This window comes from Xyrauchen texanus, chromosome 24 (genome assembly GCF_025860055.1).
Source record: "Xyrauchen texanus isolate HMW12.3.18 chromosome 24, RBS_HiC_50CHRs, whole genome shotgun sequence".
Classification (NCBI taxonomy): domain Eukaryota; kingdom Metazoa; phylum Chordata; class Actinopteri; order Cypriniformes; family Catostomidae; genus Xyrauchen; species Xyrauchen texanus.
The window spans coordinates 27,052,967-27,072,682 of NC_068299.1; the positions used below are offsets into that span (position 1 = coordinate 27,052,967).

The 19,716-nt window shown below is 43.3% G+C and overlaps 1 protein-coding gene across 1 annotated transcript in view; it reads left to right on the forward strand.

Moving 5' to 3' along the window:
* The window catches only part of dnaaf9 (dynein axonemal assembly factor 9), a 54,559-nt gene that overhangs the window by 8,879 nt on the left and 25,964 nt on the right, over nt 1–19,716 (forward strand). Inside the window, 22 exon segments of the mRNA XM_052089773.1 lie at nt 5,569–5,645; nt 5,773–5,817; nt 5,974–6,019; nt 6,095–6,203; nt 6,321–6,391; nt 6,549–6,599; nt 7,143–7,233; nt 7,325–7,428; nt 8,426–8,572; nt 8,690–8,775; nt 8,912–9,013; nt 9,804–9,924; nt 10,044–10,132; nt 10,698–10,826; nt 10,945–11,070; nt 11,271–11,308; nt 15,765–15,865; nt 15,867–15,901; nt 15,988–16,074; nt 16,160–16,266; nt 16,448–16,522; nt 18,247–18,422. Of these exon segments, the coding sequence (XP_051945733.1) occupies nt 5,569–5,645; nt 5,773–5,817; nt 5,974–6,019; nt 6,095–6,203; nt 6,321–6,391; nt 6,549–6,599; nt 7,143–7,233; nt 7,325–7,428; nt 8,426–8,572; nt 8,690–8,775; nt 8,912–9,013; nt 9,804–9,924; nt 10,044–10,132; nt 10,698–10,826; nt 10,945–11,070; nt 11,271–11,308; nt 15,765–15,865; nt 15,867–15,901; nt 15,988–16,074; nt 16,160–16,266; nt 16,448–16,522; nt 18,247–18,422 (2,013 nt within the window).

The window sequence follows — 19,716 nt, forward strand, 5'->3', positions numbered from 1 at the left end:
AAAGCGGCCCCCACAAAGTGCAGCTTTAATGTCTGTAAACGCCTGTTGGCACTGCTCCGACCACTGGACCGGATCCGAGCTCCCTTTTAGTAAGGTCAGTCAGCGGGCTGGTGACATCCGAATAATTAGGAACAAACCGTCTATAATAGCCAGCCAGCCCCAGGAACTGCCTCACCCCTTTTTGGTCTTGGGTCTAGGGCAAGTCGCAATCGCCGTGGTCTTGTCAATTTGGGGTCGCACCTGGCCATGACCCAAGTGGAACCCCAGATACCGTACCTCCACACGCCCAACCACGCGACTTTTTCGGGTTTGCCGTGAGCCCGCCCGTCTCAGCGATCTCAGGACGGCCCTCAGATGTTGCAAGTGCCGCTGCCAATCATTGCTATAAATGATGATATCATCTAGATATGCAGCGGCGTAAGCAGTATGCGGTCTGAGGATCCTATCCATGAGGCGCTGAAACGTGGCTGGTGCCCGAACAAACCGAAAGGAAGCGTCACGAATTGGTGTAATCCGAACGGCGTGGTGAAGGCCGCTTTTTCACGGGATATTGGTGTCAAGGGGATCTGCCAATAACCCTTCGTTAGATCCAAGGTCGAATAAAACCGAGCAGAACCTAACCGATCGAGCAGTTCATCAACACGGGGCATTGGGTACGCGTCAAATTTAGACACCGCGATTGACTTTTCTATAATCCACACAGAAACGGACAGACCCGTCGCTCTTGGGAACAAGGACGACCGGACTGGACCAATCGCTGTGAGATTCTTCTATTACTCCCATGTCCAGCATCGCGTCCAATTCTTCCCGAACTATTTTTTTTTATGTTCGGGCAAGCGATAAGGGCGGCAACGCACCACTACGCCCGGTTCGGTCTCGATGTGGTGTTGTATGAGGTCTGTACGGCCCGGTAGAGGAGAGAACACGTCCGCAAACTCCTTTTGCAGTTCGGAAACCTCTGCGAAGTTGGCGTGGTGAGAGGTGGTCTCCACACAGAACCGGGTGTTAGGATCGCAGGCTTTGTTTACCTCCGGTCCGAGCTCCGCCTTCTCCGAACTACCGTTGCCAACGCCACAGAGGCCGCCTCTTCCCTCCACAATTTCAGGAGGTTGAGGTGATATATTTGACGCGCCCCTCTATCGGTACGCTTGACTTCATAATCGAGGTCCCCTACTGGTCGTGGTGACCTCAAACGGTCCTTGCCACTTGGCGAGTAATTTTGAGCTTGATGTTGGGAGTAATACAAGCACTTTATCTCCCGGTGCAAATTCCCGTAGCTGAGCACCCCTGTCATACAGCCGGCGCTAGCGTTCTTGAGCCTGGAGCAAATTCTCCTGTGTTAATTGCCCCAGCGTGTGGAGTTTTGCTCGAAGATCAAGAACGTATTGAATTTCATTTTTGGCACTAGAAGGTCCCTCCTCCCAAGTTTCACGGATGACGCCGAGGACCCGCGTGGGCGTCGTCCGTACAGTAGCTCAAATGGGGAAAACCCTGTGGAGGCTTGTGGAACCTCTCGTGACTCGCGAACAACAGGGGTCCAGCCACTTATCCCAATTCCTAGCGTCTTGCGTGCACGAATTTACTGAATCATATTTTTGAGTGTTTTATTAAATCGCTCCACCAGTCCATCCGCCTGAGGGTGGTACACGCTAGTGCGAATCGATTTAATGCCCAATAATTCGTAAAGTTCGCGAAGTGTTCGTGACATAAAAGTAGTGCCTTGGTCGGTGAGGATTTCCTTCGGAACCCCCACCGGAGATTATCTTGAAGAGTGCCCCTGCAACACCGCGTGCTGAGATGTTGCTCAGAGGCACTGCTTCCGGATACCGCGTGCGTAATCCACCAGGACTAACACAAAGCGATGTCCGCGTGACGTCCGTTCTAATGGCCCGACGAGGTCCATTCCAATTCTCTCGAAGGGAACCTCGATCAATGGAAGGGGCGCAAAGGCGCTTTTGGGGTGGCCGGTGGGTTTACCAGCTGACATTCGCGCACGCCGCGACACCACCTGCGGACGTCGCCGCCAATGCCCGGCCAATAGAAACGGGCTATTAGACGGAAAGTGTTTTCCGCTCCCCAGGTGACCGGCCATAGGATTATAGTGAGCCGCCTGGAAAACCATTTCCGGCGGCTCCGTGGGATCAACAATTGTGTCACCTCCTCCTTTGTTTGAGCGTCCTGCGCCACTCTATACAACCGATCTTTAATAACTGAGAAATACGGATATGAAACGGCGACACCGGCCGGAGTTGTTGACCATCGATTACTCTCACTTGGTCAAAGGCGTGCTTAAGGGTTTCATCCCGCGACTGCTCCAAGGGAAAATCCCCTCAAGGAACTCCCTGAGAGGAGGGGTGTCCCCTCGCCCCTTCCCTCGTCACCTGGAGCAGCCGAGGGCGGCCCGGCTCCGCCTCCCCGCCAAAGCATCGCGACATCACACATCTCTTTACTTTCATGCAGGACCCATCCGCACAGACTCCCTCTAATACATTTCTAAAATTTGGCCAATCAGTACCCAAGATTAGCGGATGGGTGAGGCGGAACTAACCGCTGCCTCCACACTATGCTTTTCTCCCCGAATTTAATTGCCAGAGTCACCATGGGATACTTGTGAATATCCCCATGCACACACCTCACCCTCACCCGTTTAGCTGTGCCCAAAGCCCGGGTTGAACCAAGCGTTGGTGGATGGTGGTCTGATTACAGCCGGTATCCATCAAAGCTTGGTATGTACCCCCTGGATCCTTACCGGATCCGCATGCGCTCCAGCCCGACCGGGGCAGCCTGCGGGACATCGGAGACCCGCACCACCGTCCCCACCTCCATCAGCGGACACTGATCCCGAAGTGGTCCGGGTCCCCGCACCTCCAGCAGACCGGCCCAGGCGCCACGGCCGCACCCGTGCTGGCGGGCGCCACCACCTGAGGAGGAGAGCGACTGAAAGACGGGGAAGGGTTGGGCGGGTTCTCCCACGACCGGGAAGCTGGTCGACTGTATCCTCCACGCCTGCGGGGGCAGGAACGGGTCCTGGGGAGATAGCAGAGCGAGAGGGAACGGGGGAAAACAGGGGAAGACACAGGGGAAGGGAGAGAGAGAGAGGGGAGGGCTCATCTGCCCTCGGGATCGCCGCCAGGTGGTCCTCCATGAGCTGCACAGCTGCCTCCAGCGACGCCGGGCGGTGGCACTGGACCCATTCCGCCGTTCTCCTGGGCAGTCTTTGCGTAAATTGCTCCAGTACCACCTGATCGATAACTCCCTCGACGTCGCGGTCCCCCGCGAGCAGCCACCGCCGACAAGCGTCCCGAGCCGTTGAACAAACGCAAACGGGCGGTCGGATTTTTCCAGCTTCATACTCCGGAAGAGCTGGCGATTCTCTTCCGGGCTCCGACCAACCCGCTGCAGAATGGCCCTCTTCAGGTCAGAATAAGCCAGGAGGCTCGTCGCTGGCAGTTGTTGTGCCGCGAGCTGTGCTTCCCCGGACAGAAGAGGAATTAGCCGGGCTGCCCATTGTTCAGGCGGCCAGCCCCAGATTTCAGCCGTCTTCTCAAAGAGGTCGAGGAAGGCCTCAGGATCATCTGCCACCCCATCTTCTGTAACACGGGCGGGGCAGCGTAGCGTGGGTGTCCGGGGTCGCGGCTGGGGCTGACGCAGCCTCCTGGCTGAGGAGGCTCCGGATAGCGAGTCGGTCCTCTGCCTGAGCCCGCATGACCTCGAAGAACCGCCGATCTTGATCCTGCCGGAGCTCAAGCAGGGTTTGTTGGTGGCCCTGATGGAGATTAGCGAGGGACTGGAGGATTTCCGCCAGCTGGGAGGACTCTATGGGGCGACTTGGTTCCATTACGTAACCAAAAAAAAAAAAAAATAGTCCCGGGTTTCTGCACCACTGTGAAACAGTTGAAGGATGGGCAAGGAGGAGGCGAGAACCGGCTAGTCAACATAAATCATATTTAATAAAACTCAAAGCACAAACATAAACACACATGACGGACATGTCCGTAATTCTCTCTCTCCATGCTCCGTCGCTCCTCCCTTTTATGCCGCTCTCCTCACGTTACTGAAATTAGACACAGGTGTTAGTTATCATTTAGCTCAGGTGTGAGCGCCCTTACCGCTTTTCTCTCCCGGACGGGCGCTTGACCACGCCCCCGCTGCCACAGGATTGTTCTGCTGATGCAACATTGAATAAAACATCTTTTCAAAACAATTATAAAAAGATAAAAAATTTGATATGTTCTAAGAACTTTATAACATTTACTTTAATGCGTGCCATTTAAGAACCTGTTAGTCTGTCACTCACAGCCTAATTTTCATTCATGTCAAAAATCAAACATGGTACTACTGTGAATAAGGTCTTTTTCTGTCTGTTTGTTTGAGTCCCTGACTGGGCCAGACATAACTACATTGGCTCAACCACTGCCGTGTGTTTGGGGTGGGACTCCCTCTGGGTTCCCACACGTCCTAAAAAACCTGGAATTTTGCAATGCAATTTTCCAGTCATGGAAAATTAATGGAAAATTATAAAAATACCTAAATGTCATGGAAAATAATGATTTGTCCTGGAAAATATTTTGTATAATAACACTGAAATGACTGTGTCACTAACAAGGTTTTTGTTACATGTACAAGAACGTGGTAACGATCAGAACTAGTGATATTTTTCAGATATAAAAAAATTGGTTACATTTTGTCACAGCTGGCAGCTCTGCATTGTGAAAGAAAATCAGCGGTTGACTATCATGAATGAAGCCCGGTCACATATTTTCTCTGCATTCTTCCCTGCATTGCTGTTGTGTTAACTACAAAAATATTTAGACAATAACAATGCTCAGACTGCTGATTTCCTTGGAAAATGAATTCTCACCCCGAGGTGGTTGCATGGTGATGTGGCCTTTACATCTCAGGATGTGAATACATTTTTAATAATTCAATGATTGTATTTCGCTTATAGCATGGTTTCCACATGTACTGGGTAGTATGCAGAAAACACGGATGATATATATAGCTATAAAACACAGAATGTCAAGGAATATAAAAATCATAATATGTCCTAGTGTGATTATTAAACCTCAAAAAGCTGTGATTTAATAAAATGCTGCATGCTTCAGAATGAATGTGTGAATCTGGTCGCTCATACACAAACACTGCATCATGATCACCACGCGCACTCTGTGTGTGTGTGTGTGTGTGTGTGTGTGTGTGTGTGTGTGTGTGTGTGTATAGTATGACAGAGCAGAGGGAGTTTTTGGGGTTGCACGAAAATACCAAATCTTCATGGCTGACACTGACTTTGTTCGTATGAGATATCATATAGTGCTGTGCTTAAGATGTTGCACTCTTAAAATAGGGCCCAACATGTCCTGAACATTTCCTGGAAAATGTTCTCATGAAAAGAGTTGGAACTCTTGTCTGTGCAATGGAAGATTGGGGAGTGTTTGAAACTAGTTTTTGCGATTCTGCTTGGTCCCACTGGTGATGCTGAAATTACACACTTCACATTTAACATACCCTTTGAAAGAATATTGGACATGATATCTGTTCTAGGAAATGATTTTCACATATTTCTTTAAGGCAAAGGATGTAGCAGAGCAAACATTTCAGCTGGGCTTGGACCAATTTGGGTTGAGTCAGTACAGGGGAGCTCTCAGGTATGCAACACCTAAAGAAATTACACTCAGTGGCTTCAAAACATAAATTATGTTAATACATGTAGGTCTCGCTATTATAAATGTTTTCTGCTTGTGTTGTGAATTAAGTCTCTACTGTTTTATTCAGGTCCAAGGCTGTATTTAGCATACAGGCTGTGAATAATGTTGGAATGTGAGTTCCTATAAACATGCACACACAGCTATTCCTTTGCTGTTTACACTGTATTATTCATTTTCTTCTTTCTGCTCTTTCAATTGAGTGATAAATGTATCACATTATTGTCCATAAATGATATACATAAATGATAAACAATATCCCTTTACACAGAATTATTCCACTCAGTGATGAGGACAGTCACTTTCTGGTTAAAACTGTAAGTATAGAAGTTGTTTTTCACCCTAGCCGCTGGTTATGATTGTACTGCAACTGAATCCTCATTCCTCCACAGGCATCCATGTTGGTGTATGATATCCCAGATCCCCAGTGTGGAAGAAACCTGGGATCAGTAGTTTTCGCTGAGTCCTTTCTAGACTCCAGCGTTTACATTCAGCAGAGAGGTAAGAATTCTATTTGTGAGAATAGAATCTGCTATAAATATTCTATTTATTCAGTTGGATGTTCAGTATTGATAAACACACGGCATGTGAGATCATAAGGCATCTCATGTCCTGCAGATGGCGCTCTTTCCTCAGACAGCAGTTTTACTGTGCTCACCTCCTCAGTTCCTCGCCATGTCTGCTGGCTGGTATAGTGCACTCACTGTCTCTCTCTTTACATGCATGCGCACACTTACCTTTACATTTCTGATTAGCTACATAGAACATTTTTCTTGTGGACATTTCTGAAGATATGTTTAAAAAAAATACAGAATGAATTGATTCATTTACTTCTCTGTGTTACAGGTGGATGAGGCTGATGTGCGAATGTCTGAACAGGCTCAACATCTGCTAAAGGTTTTTTTTTTTTAGGTTTCACAATACAGTTTCATGTGTACAAACTAGAAGGTAACTTTCATGCTGTACTACCTGTATTGGCTATAATACCTGTGTGTGTGTGTGTGTGTGTGTGTGTGTGTGTGTGTGTGTGTGTGTGTGTGTGTGTGTGTGTGTGTGTGTGTGTGTGTGTGTGTGTGTGTGTGTGTGTGTGTGTGTGTGAGCATGTATTTATCACTTTGTGGGGACCAAATGTCCCCATAAGGATAGTAAAACCCGAAATTTTTGACCTTGTGGGGACATTTTGTTGGTCCCCATGAGGAAAACAGCTTATAAATCATACTAAATTATGTTTTTTGAAAATGTAAAAATGCAGAAAGTTTTCTGTGAGGGTTAGGTTTAGGGATAGGGTTAGGTTTAGGGGATAGAATATAAAGTTTGTACAGTATAAAAACCATTATGTCTATGGAAAGTCCCCATAAAACATGGAAACACTACGTGTGTGTGTGTGTGTGTGTGTGTGTGTGTGTGTGTGTGTGTGTGTGTGTGTGTGTGTAATTACAGGAAGTGGATGGTACATGTCTGGGCATTCCTTTGACAGTGAGAGACTCTGCCTATATGTTCTCCAACAGCCTGCTGTCTACACCCGAGGAAGGTCAGATTCCACTCCGTCATGAGTCATTGTCAATTGAAGCAGTCATTGTGAATAGGCATTATTTTCTTTCTAATTCTTGTTTGTCCTGTAGGGAAGCTGGTGTTTTTCTCGGAGGGTATCCTGTTTGTACATCCACATCATGGCTCCATCACACTCTCTATGAGTCATATCAACACCATTAAACTCTATGACGGGGTGAGCAGTGCTCTCATTCACATATATAAATACAGTGGCCTCAGAAAGTATTCAGACATACTTAATATTTTCTTAATATCTTTGCAATAGATAACAATATATCAAATTTAATCTGCAAACATATGATAAGCTGTTCTCAGAACTAACTTCACATTTCTGAGACATAATACTTTTTAACCAACTTGTCCCAAGGCAATATTTAGTGGACACTGTTAAGTCAGTTCCGAAGTGCACACAGTTGTCCTAGCAGAGTAGCCACAACTGTAGTTAATCACTTTAACCGTGGTGGAACAACCCGCCCCTCCCTCGTCATCGCTGCCCCACCTCTTAGGTCTGTTCTTCAGCCAGGCTTACAATGGGATTGGTCAGGAGAGAGGAGAAGTGCAACTTAATGAGCCTTGTTTGGGCAGTGGATTAAGAGGCACAGACTCCTCACAGGTCCAGGAACGTAGGGGAGGGTTTGGCGTGTGTTAGATGCGACGCTGGGGATTGTTGTTGAGTATGTTTTGCGGCCGACAGGCCAGGATGCCCGGCCACCCTTCCCCTCACATGCCACAGCCCTAGAGAAGTCCAGTTGCTTAGAGGATGCCACCTCTCATGCCTGGATCCAGAAGGGGAGGGCATTGCTGCCACCAGACCTCGCCCATTATACCTGGAGCTTACCCTTTTCATCACCACCTATCCTTCACATAGACCCATTAACTGCAAGGGCACCAGATTCCCCTTTTTTGGATACCTATCCCCATGGACACTTTATTCCCCGTTTTAAACATTATATGTTTATTATTTTTTTCTACCTGAGGCCTGAAATAACACCCACTGTGTCTGTCTCTCACTTACCCTGCCACACATGGGAATGTTCCACTAAGTTTGACAACTTTGAACAGTATATCTTTTTTTATTTTTTTTATTTATTATGTAACAAACATATTTTTGTGAAATATTTTGTCAACAGTGATGGGTTTGCACTAGCTAAAAGAAGGTATTGTTTTCACAGGGCTCTTTGTCTGATATTTCAATGCTGTTCATAGAGTATCAGACCTCTCTGCTACCACACCTTCCATTTCCTTTACACAGCAATGAGCACTCTCTGGCCATCGCGCTACAGCCTAGAACCAAGAGCTTCAAAAGTTTCTATTCACAGGTACCTCACGCATACATATACAGTTATAACATCTAGGTTTATTTTTTAGTAGGTTTTAGGATAGTTTTGTATTCTGTTTATTGTTTAGTTGTAAATAAGTCGTGATGTGATTTGCAGGTCCTGCCAGCTTGGCATAAGTCAGACTCTGGGCTTAGAGTGCAACATGTGCTCCATGATCAGCTGAGCCCTGAGCACAAGAGCGTGTGAGTTAACACTTCATTCTGCATTAGCTCAGCCAACCGCATAGGGCCTGGTTTGTTAAAATCTTGTTCTGTGCTTGTGCCCAGAGGTACTGGGTAGATATCATGATGTTGTGCATGATGATGCCTTTCCTCTTAGGTACTTCAGGCTGTTGAAGCTTCATGAGACACATGCTCCAGCAGCAAATAGCCACAGAGCTCTTCTGAAGACTGCTTATCCACAGCTACCAGAGCAGGATAGGTAACAGACATGTACAGACACACAAGCCATGTCCAAACTAGGCATGACACGGAATTCGTTTTTGACCTAATCAGCTGTGACCTTGACAAGCTACATGTGACAGGACATTTTTTCAATCGCTCTTATCTTGGTCTCATTGCGCTGTCAAGATCCGCACAAAGTAAAATCTTATTGGTCCAAAATCCTGCTCTATATAGCTGTGTACTAAAGATTAAAATAGGGTTGTCATAATATCAACATTTTAATAGTCAATACCAGTAAGATTTCACAACTCTCGATACCACAGCAAATACTAGAATATAATGAACAAACCCTATTTAAAAAGTTAAATATTATGGGTTTCGACTAATATGCAGGTAAATTATCATTCTTTTTTATTTTTGGATGAACTAACCCTCAATATTATTATTGACACATTAAATTATAACAATGGCAATTAACTTGATGTTTTTCATTTATTTAACAACAGTATGATGTATTCAAGTAAACACACAGAAATTGAGTTGGTACTACTGATAATGCTGATGTTGTGATACTGGTTTTGTTACATATTATTTTAGTACCGGTACTGATAGCATCCCTACATAAACATGTTGTGACTGGCTGTGATTTTGTCACTTTTTGCAGTATTTTACTTTAGGTGAGGACAGAAAAATTACGTAACACTGGAAACTTGCATATCATGCCTTGTTAGGACACTGTGTTATGTGGTAAACGGTCCCAGGATGGTGCTGAGCTGTATTACTTTGATTTGTCAGTCAAGTTGATGTCTTTTAATTCTTATTTTCAGGTTCCTACAGCATTTTGCCATCAGCAGTAGTGTGGGTGAAGAGTCTGTCTGTAGTGACCACCTGTCTGCTGTCTTTTCAGACATAGTGCCTGAAAGCCCCAAACCTGAATCCAAGAAAAAGGTGAAGTGCGGATGTGTACAGAACACAATTATACAGCATATAGCCTACAGCTCATTCTGGATGTAAACAATGCATATAAATAGATATGTGTGTGTGTGTGTGTGTGTGTGTGTGTGTAGGTGGTCCTCACGATCATTGCAGGCTTGCCTGGGAGTCATAAGGAGAATCTGTGTGATTTCTTGATGGAGGTGAATCAGAATAGTGCCAGGTGAGAGTAATCAAGACTTCATGGACTTTGAAGTGGTGGTGGCGTAGTGGCTAAAGCACAGGGCTGTTAATCAGAAGGTCACAGGTTCTAACCCCACGGCCACCACCATTGTGTCCTTGAGCAAGGCACTTAACTCCAGGTTGCTCCGGGGGGATTGTCCCTGTAATAATTGCACTGTAAGTCGCTTTGGTTAAAAGCGTCTGCCAAATGCATAAATGTAAATGTAATCAACAGATAACATCACACAAAACATAAATTGTATCATGTTTTACACGCCTGTTACTGCAAAAGTTTACCTATTCAGTTTATTATACTGTGTACCACTACTTGGATGCCGCTATGTTCACGTGGCATCATACAACCATGTTTTGTTTATGTTGGGGTGGGAAGTTTCTGCCTGTGTTTCCAAATTGAAAGTTCTTATGGTGTTTTCCAAATACTACAGTAGGTTGGAAATTCTGACAATCCTTGTTGAATGGATCTCAGCATGGATGATTGTGCATTAATCACTATACTCAAATACATTAGTTCAGCATATTAACACTAAGAACTGTATGATTAACAGGTGGGAGGTGTTTTGCCCTTCTCTTGAGCACTCTGAGGAGTTTAGTGCACCACGTCTTCAGCTGTTTCTGAGCAGCATTCTGGCCACACAGAGAGGGAAGTCCTCCAGAGTTCTGCTGCTTATACCAGGGTAAGACATACATGAACACTGTGGCTGTTCAGGCAGATCGCATATGACTACTTTGACAAACATAAATTAAGTGATCATTACTTTTCCATGACATATATTGAGACTGTTTATGTTGTAGGTACACTGATGTGTTGGATGTAATCCAGGCTATCACGGCTCATCCAGACCCTCTAGTTCACAGCCGAGTGACAGTGGGTGCCATCTCAGCCTGTGTCAATCCACTCACGTCCTTCATTAAACACAGGCAAGAAAGTTTTTCCACATGCCATTATCACACCTACTTTCTAGAGGAACACATGTAACTCGGGTCATAAATGCTTTAATAGGACTTATATGTAATTATGTAGCTGCATTATATATAGTTACTAAAGAACTTGTTTGCACCCTGTAATTTCCCTCTTTGATGATGTCACACCTGAAGCTCTCTAAAAATGCTCTTTACAGGCTTCTCTTCCCAAAACTACTGGAGCAGTGCAGTCAGGGTGAGTCCCTGTCCAACATGGTGCCTTTTTGTGATGCAGATTAGATGGTGGCATTGCACAGTGGTTAAAAATCTGGGCTGGGAACCAAAGGGTAGTTGCTAACCCCACACACGGTGATCCATGAGCCATCGCCATTATGCCCTTAAAGGAATATTCCAGGTTTAATACAATGTACCATCCACCTCAACGGAGCAACCGTGGCCATCCACCGGAGGACGGAGGAGCCCGGCCGCCTGGAAGTGGAGGAATGGCCGCCGACCGCGAGGGGAGGAGGGGCTCAAAACCAACCGCCTGGAGCGGTTACCGCTGCCTGGGGTGGGGGAGACCCCTACCATCCACCAAAACCGTGGCGGGGCGTTCCGTCCACCAGAGGCCGGAAGTCTGCCTCCGCTCCGATCTGGGGAGGCGCTGCTTGGATGGTGGAGGAGTGGCCAAGGACCAAGCTATGGCATATCGGAGAACTGGCTTGACAATATAAATAATAGTTTAATATAAAACTAAAATAAAAAGACAAGAACACAAAGGTGTCGGACAGTTGTCCGTAAATCTCTCTCTCTCTGTCCTACTGCTGTCTCCAGTCAGCCTTTATCCCTCTCTGAGGCTTGATTAGCCTGATTAGGGGCTAGATGTGTCCCTTACCCCTAAACCTAACCGTCATTGAAACTTATTGGCATTTATTAGTATGTTTTTAAAGCCGTTTGAATTACAAGGACACGATGAGTGCCATCATAAACCACATTTATAGCATAATACTCTCGTAATTACTAGTGTGTGACCTAAAAAAAAGTCCATGTAAACCACAAAAAACAACTCTCTCTCTCTCACTCACACACACACACACACACACACACACACATTCTTTAAAAATAGCTAAATCTACTAGATATTTATTTTCATTTTCCACATGATAATGAATGAGTAACTACAGTACCTATAGGATTTATTTTCCCCCATGGTAATTCAAGCCCAATAGATAACTGGTGTTGCCAACTGTATCTATGTGTTAATGCAAGACTAATGCAAGAATGGTTGTAATCATATTAAGGATTCCAGTCTTAGCGGTCTTTGGGTTTAAAGGAAATTCTTGAAACTTTCATTTTTATAGATTAGGCAATGTTTGAAATCACACAGGATACTTTTTTAAATTGCATTTTTGTCAATTAACATTTAGAATTGGATAATATTTAAAGCTTCAAGGTGCTTGAATTAAGATTAAGGTACGTTGAAAATGCTAGAAAAGTGCTTTAGTTTCACTCTTAAAAAGCAGTATGAACCGTGCAGGTGTGTATTGCTTTAATTCACCAGAAAAGATTTGAAGAAAAACGGTATGATATCTCAGCTCAGTAGGTCCTCAGTAGTGTATGGCGATTTCTCTTTTGAAGCTCCAAAAATCACAGACTGATCAATTACTGATCTTGTGATTAATCAGCATGAACGTCATCTATATGACACCAGTAGTTAAATTAATGTATTCTAAAGCGACATGATCAATTTTGGTTAGAAAAATCTAAATATTTAAATAATTTTTTAAACTCTAAATAATGCTTCAAGTCAGAAGCGGTTTGCACGTGTGGCGTAAGCGCATTCACATTAGATACACATGAGGACTGACGCAAGTGCGTCACAGCCGGAAGAGAAGTGCTGTTTACAAGTGAGGAGGAATGCAGTACAGTAGCTTGATTGAATTTGGTTTAGATCTGTATTCCTCTGTTTCTTTACTCACAATGGTGTGTTTGTGTGCTTATTCTGTATGTCTCAACAGAGAGGAGAATGTGAGATTACGTCCATATCATGTCAGCATTTATATGTCACATGAGAGACAGCATGATCTCCACCCTCTCGTGAAGCTTAACGGAAGCGATGATTTAGCGTTAAAAAGTACTGAAATATTTATCCAAATGTGATCGTATCGCTTTAGAAGACATTAATTTTACCGCTGGAGTCGTATTGTTTATTTTTGCTGACTGTCTGTGATTTTTGGAGCTTCAAAAGCAAAATCGCCATCCACTTGCATTTTAAGGACCTACTGAGCGGAGATATTTTTCTAATTTTCTTCAAATGTGTTCTGGTGAAGAAAGAAAGTCATACACACCTGGGATATCGTGAGGGTGAGTAGATAATGAAAGAATTTTCATTTTTGGGTGTAGTTTCTATAGGAAAAGAACTGACTTTACTTTTGGTATTATATAAATATTTCACAAATTAGACACGCTGCCCCCATATGAGGACATCAATTTTTAGTAAAACTATTTGCGCTAAAAAAGCAAATTAGTGGCTACTATTAACATATCAAAAAGGGAAATGGAAAATGGACACAGCAGTCACGCTCTGGTCTCAGGAGTTTAATGGCTGTGCTTACATGCTTTAAATACGTGTTGTAGGCAGATATAAAGTGTGCCTACATATGAAAACAGAGATTTTAATAAAACATTTTCTTGAAATGGATTAGTTGGACCAGATATTAAAGTAAAAGCATCCATCAAGTGTCCAGCATACATGGGAACTCTTTCAGTATTATTTAAAAAGCATCCCAGGTGATACCTCAAAAAACTCTGACCAATGTGCAGAGTTGTAATCTAAGCAAAGGATGGCTAATTTAATGAAGATGAAATATAAGTTACCTGGTATTTGTTTAACATTTTGTCACATCATTAGTCCCATAATTTCATCTTAAACTTATATACAGTGCATCCGGAAAGTATTCACAGCGCTTCATTTTTTCCACATTTTGTTTCATTACAGCCTTATTCCAAAATGAATTAAATTCATAATTTTTCTCAAAATTCTACAAACAATACCCCATAATGACAATGTGAAATATATATTTTTTAAATCTTTGCAAATTTATTACAAATAAAAAAAACTAAAGAAATCACATGTACATAAGTATTCACAGCCTTTGCTCAATAAGCACCTTTGGCACCAATTACAGCCTCAAGTCTTTTTGTGTATGGTGCTACAAGCTTGGCATACCTATTTTTGGGCAGTTTCTCCCATTCTTTGCAGGACCTCTCAAGCTCCATCAGGTTGGATGGGGAGTATCGGTGCACAGCCATTTTTAGATCTCTCCAGAGATGTTCAAGTCTGGGCTCTGGCTGGGCCACTCAATGACATACACAGAGTTGTCCCGTAGCCACTCCTTTGTTATCTTGGCTGTGTGCTTCTGGTCGTTGTCCTGTTGGAAGATGAACCTTCGCCCCAGTCTGAGGTCCAGAGCGCTCTGGAGCAGGTTTTCATCAAGGATGTCTTTCCCTTGATCCTGACTAGTCTCCCAGTTCCTGCTGCTGAAAAACATCCCCACAGCATGATGCTGCCACCACCATGCTTCACTCTAGGGATGGTATTGGCCAGGTGATGAGCAGTGCCTGGTTTCCTCCAGACATGATGCTTGCCATTCAGGCCAAATAGTTCAATCTTTGTTTCATCAGACCAGAGAATTTTGTTTCTCACAGTCTGAGAGTCCTTCAAGTGCCTTTTGGCAAACTCCAGGTGGGTTGTCATGTGTCTTTTACTGAGGAGTGGCTTCCGTCTGGCCATTCTACCATACAGGCCTGATTGTGGAGTGCTGCAGAGATGGTTGTTCTTCTGGAAGGTTCTCCTCTCTCCACAGAGAAATACTGGATCTCTGTCAGAGTGACCATCAGGTTCTTGGTCACCTCCCTGACTAAGGCCCTTGTCCCCCGATCGCTCAGTTTGGCCGGGCGGCCAGCTCTAGGAAGAGTCAAGGTGGTTCCAAACTTCAATTTACAGATGAAGGAGCCCACTGTGCTCATTGGGACCTTCAATGCTGCACACATTTTTCTGAACCTTTCCCCAGATCTGTGCCTTGAAACAATCCTGTGTCAGAGGTCTACAGACAATTCCTTGGACTTCATGGCTTGTTTGTGCTCTGACATGCACTGTTAACTGTGGGACCTTATATAGGTGTGTGCTTTTCCAAATCATGTCCAATCAACTGAATTTACCACAGGTGGACTCCAATCACCTAACACAAGTTGTAGAAACATCTCAAGGATGATCAGTGGAAACAGGATGCACCTGAGCTCAATTTTTAATGTCATGGCAAAGGCTGTGGATACTTATGTACATGTGATTTGTTTTTATTTTTATAAATTTGCAAAGATTTCAAACAAACTTCTTTCATGTTGTCATTATGGGGTATTGTTTGTAGAATTTTTAGGAAAATAATGAATTGAATCCATTTTGGAATAAGGCTGTAACGTAACAAAAATGTGGAAAAAGTGAAGCAATGTGAATACTTTCTGGATCCACTGTATATCTTTGATGACCTTACATTTATTCTTAAATGTTTAAAACAGTAATAATAAAGAAAGAGTAGTCCCAAGAAGTAGTGTCCAAACAATTGACTGGTAGTTTAAGTGCACCGTAAGTGGTTTGGGAGTAAAGCGTCAGCTTAATAAAAAAATTAAATGTGTAACTCTCAATTCTCTTTTAGGCATCATCAGCAATGTTGTCTTTACGGGATTGACTACCGAGCAGAAGCACCCACTTCTAAAACACATGCAGCAGCTGATCCGGGCAGCCAATCCCAGCGCTAGCATTTATCTTTACAGAGAAAGGGGTGGTCACAAGGTTTGCACATTAATGATTACTTAGACATACATACTCACACACCTACAGTACTTGCAATGTTACTTAGAGATTTCTTTGTATTTAAGGACTGAAGATATGAAGCTCATCCTGAATGACAGCAGCTTCTCACAGTCTCATATGATCAATGCACGATACCTGCTGTATCCTGGCTGGTAATATTCTCTCTCCCCTCTTCTGCGATCATGTGTGTGAGCACAAGTGTTGGTAAAATCAGGACTTTACTGTGTACTGTTTCAGGTGGGAGGGCAGGTTTGTGTCTGGAAGTAGCTCTTTGTCTATGTCTCAGCACTTTATTGAGTTCAGTCGACCTTTGGAAAGAGTATTGTTTCTGCAGCACTGCAAAGGTAAACTTGTATGTCTATATATCATGATTAATAATATATATTCTAGAGGGTTTAATTAGAAAAGAGTATACTGGCAATGTGCAGAATGATGCTGCACAGCCATGTACTGAAAATTGAGCTGCAAAGTGATCAATGCCAACACAATTCACTTTCTGTGCTCCCTTTCTGATTCTTTTCTTAGCTCTGAAATCCTCTCTCAAACCCAGCCCTTTCACAGGAAACATCTATCACATCAGTGGGAAAGTGCTGTTCTCTGGTAGGGCAATCAGTCTCCACAATCTCCTGCTAGATCTGTATTAATATGAGTATTTTATGCAAATATATGCTCTGTTCTAAAAACCTAGCGATCTGCCTACTGACTACATTGGCAGCTGCCATGTATTGCAGCATTCTAATCATCATGGAACCTCATAAATTAGTTATTTGAAGCACCTTACTTAAAGGCCCCTACACACTTCCTACAATATCTACTATACATATTCAAGTTCTTAAGAACTTTTCCATAGGCAGCAACTCTCACAAATTGTGCTGTGCACAGCTGACTCAACTGGTAATTTATTCTAATAGATTAAGAGGTTGGCATGTTACTCTAATAGGAAAAATGTTTGGTAAAATAGTTCATTTTTAATTACACTGACCTATTTACCAATACCCTAATGAAACATGAACACTTCTTTCGCTTCGTCCGCCATATTACATTTATATTTTCACTGATTCATGGAATGTTCCCAATTTGTCAGTATTACATTTCCTACATTTTGGAACAGATTTTGCATCTGGAGCGCACTTTTGATGCCTCAAAATGCGGCATTAGGATTTGGAACAGAGCGATAGTGTAACATAATCAAGAACCAACTATTATTGTCTATAAATGTGTACTGTTTGATTCCAGCATGTCTCTTGTTCTGATTTTGTCTGTGTAGTAAATGTATGATTTTACTCTGAGAAGTAGTAGGCAGGGGGCCTGTAGGTTAACGCCACACGGTAGGACTGTCACTTCTGAATCTTCAACGTGATTTGGCCTGCACACATCTGTTCTTCTCACTCATTTTTTTCTCAGTTGTTTTCTCCTATGGTGACCTTTTTTTGTTTTTGACTGTCCTCCGTTCCTTTGAATCTGTGGTGTAGTTGCATGGAGAGAGTGGGCAGATTAACAGAATTTAGAGCTCTGTGTGATTTAATAGTGTTACAGAGTTACAGCACACAAGGTAGTTTAGTTCATTGAGGACCCACACAGTCCAAAACACCATCTGTGATATCTAGTTATCACCATTAACCATTTGGTTTTTGTTATCAAGATCTTTAGATTTTTGCAGGGTTCCCACGGCCATGAAAAAATGGAAATATCAGAGCATTTTAAAATGGTGTTCTCCAGGCCTGGAAAAGTCAAGGAAATTTCTAGCTTTGCTCTGTTTTAAAAAAAATTAATCAGCTTTTCATTGCTCTTGTGTTGAGTAAAACTTTCTTGCAAACCGTGATGTCCGATTTGTGAGCAAAACTTTTTTTTTTTAGTTTTTATAAATTGGGTAACAATTTGGGCTGAATGATTCATTAGCGAATTGGTGTAATTTTGAATCATTTTTCAGTACTCGCAAACAACTAGTAAAGGCAGGGAACCCTGTTTTGATACATACATTACGATTTAGTTTTTTGTTTGTTTTCAGATCCCAGTAAGTTGCATTTTTGTCACATTTCTATAACATTCAGTGCATTCTGTTGAGTTCTTCAAAACATTTGACTCCTTACTTGGGTGTAGAGTGCTGATGAGTAGTCACACTGCAAAAGAGTGATTGATGGGATGGATGGCTGTTGGCACACTGTGCTAGACATAACTCCCTGTCTGATGACATGATTGATAAATTAGTGTTCAGCATGATAGACATGAGTGAATTAGATGTATGTATGTATGTATGTATGTATGTATGTATGTATGTGTGTGTGTGTGACTCTCACTGCAAGTGGTGTCTGTTTTCACTGTAGACAATGACAGACTGATGGTGGTTAACTGTAATTCTATCAGTGGGAATGTGACCGTTGCCCCCGATCAAAGGACTCAGCATCGCTCACAGACAACAGACAACTGTTACCTAATATTTCACGGAATGGGGCTCACTCAGGAGGCCCTGAAAGACTGGCTCCGGCATTGTGCCAAGCAGGTAAATGCAGCATCTAGGTACCCCCAGATGGAATCTGCAGACTTTCTTCACATAATTGTGGGAGGAAACCTGTTGAATTATTTGGAATGGATTAAAACATGGTTTAAAATGCTTTCAACGGAGCTGAGGGTTGCACTCTTATCAGTCGCTGAAAGCATTATCAAATTAGGTAAAAATATTTAAAACTTTAAAGTGTGCAGTTTCTGCACAACCCGAATTGCAAAAACAAGTGATTGTTTTCAAACAGTTTTCCAGAGCACTCTCCCTCTCATCTGTCATTTGTTTGTCAGACATTTCAGGCAATTGGTTGAGTCAATGTTGCCATGTTGGGCAGCTGGGATGCTCAAACAAACAGAGCTATATTTAAAAGTGCCACAACCTCAATATTTACAGTTTTTGAGGAAATCAATCTATGAATGGCTTGCTCATATTTGTCACTGCATAGTATGGCGGGAAAGGAAAAAGTATTTTAACATTGAAAATATTACACCGCTTTTACACTAGAAGCGCCGAGCCTCTGAAACCTACGATTTGTGTGACATAATGGGTCAGAAGACCGCATAGTCTTCAGACAGGAACAAGGCTACTGACACATAATGATCGCTCTTGCTCTTAGCCAATGGATTGGTCTTAAAATTGGTTTGTCACTGACATAAGTTAGGCTGCATTTCATTTATAAATCTGTTAATATTTTCAGGGTTATATTTATCCTTTCAAAATGTCAAATATACCACATTATAAACAAATATGTCAACATGGTATCTCCTTTATTCTAACAAAAACAATACAACAATTCTAGTAGTAAAATATAAAGGAGTACTTCTACTGTTATGACTTGATTACATTTTCAACATGAAATCATATAAAACTTCTTGGGTTACGTATGTAACCCTTGTTCCCTAAAAAAAAGTGGAACGAGATGCTGCGCTGAGCAAAGCACTAAAGGGAACAATCGTGCATTGTGACCTAGCTGTGAATATGTGTGTAACACGTCAGTGAACATTGATTGGAATTTATAGCCGCGGCTGATGTAATCATTAGACACACCTGTCGCCAGGCTATAAATGGATGCATCACCAGAGTGTCGTCAGATACTTCTTTTTGAAGAGCAGTCCTGGGGCATCCCAGTGCGGGAAAGAAGCGCAGCATCTCGTTCCGCTTTTTTCAGGGAACAAGAGTTACATACGTAACCCGAGACGTTCCCTTTACAAAAAGCTTCACTAGGATGCTGCGCTGAGCAAAGCGCTATGGGAACGAGAATACCCACGCCGTCGCACTGTGGCTGTCCGGACCC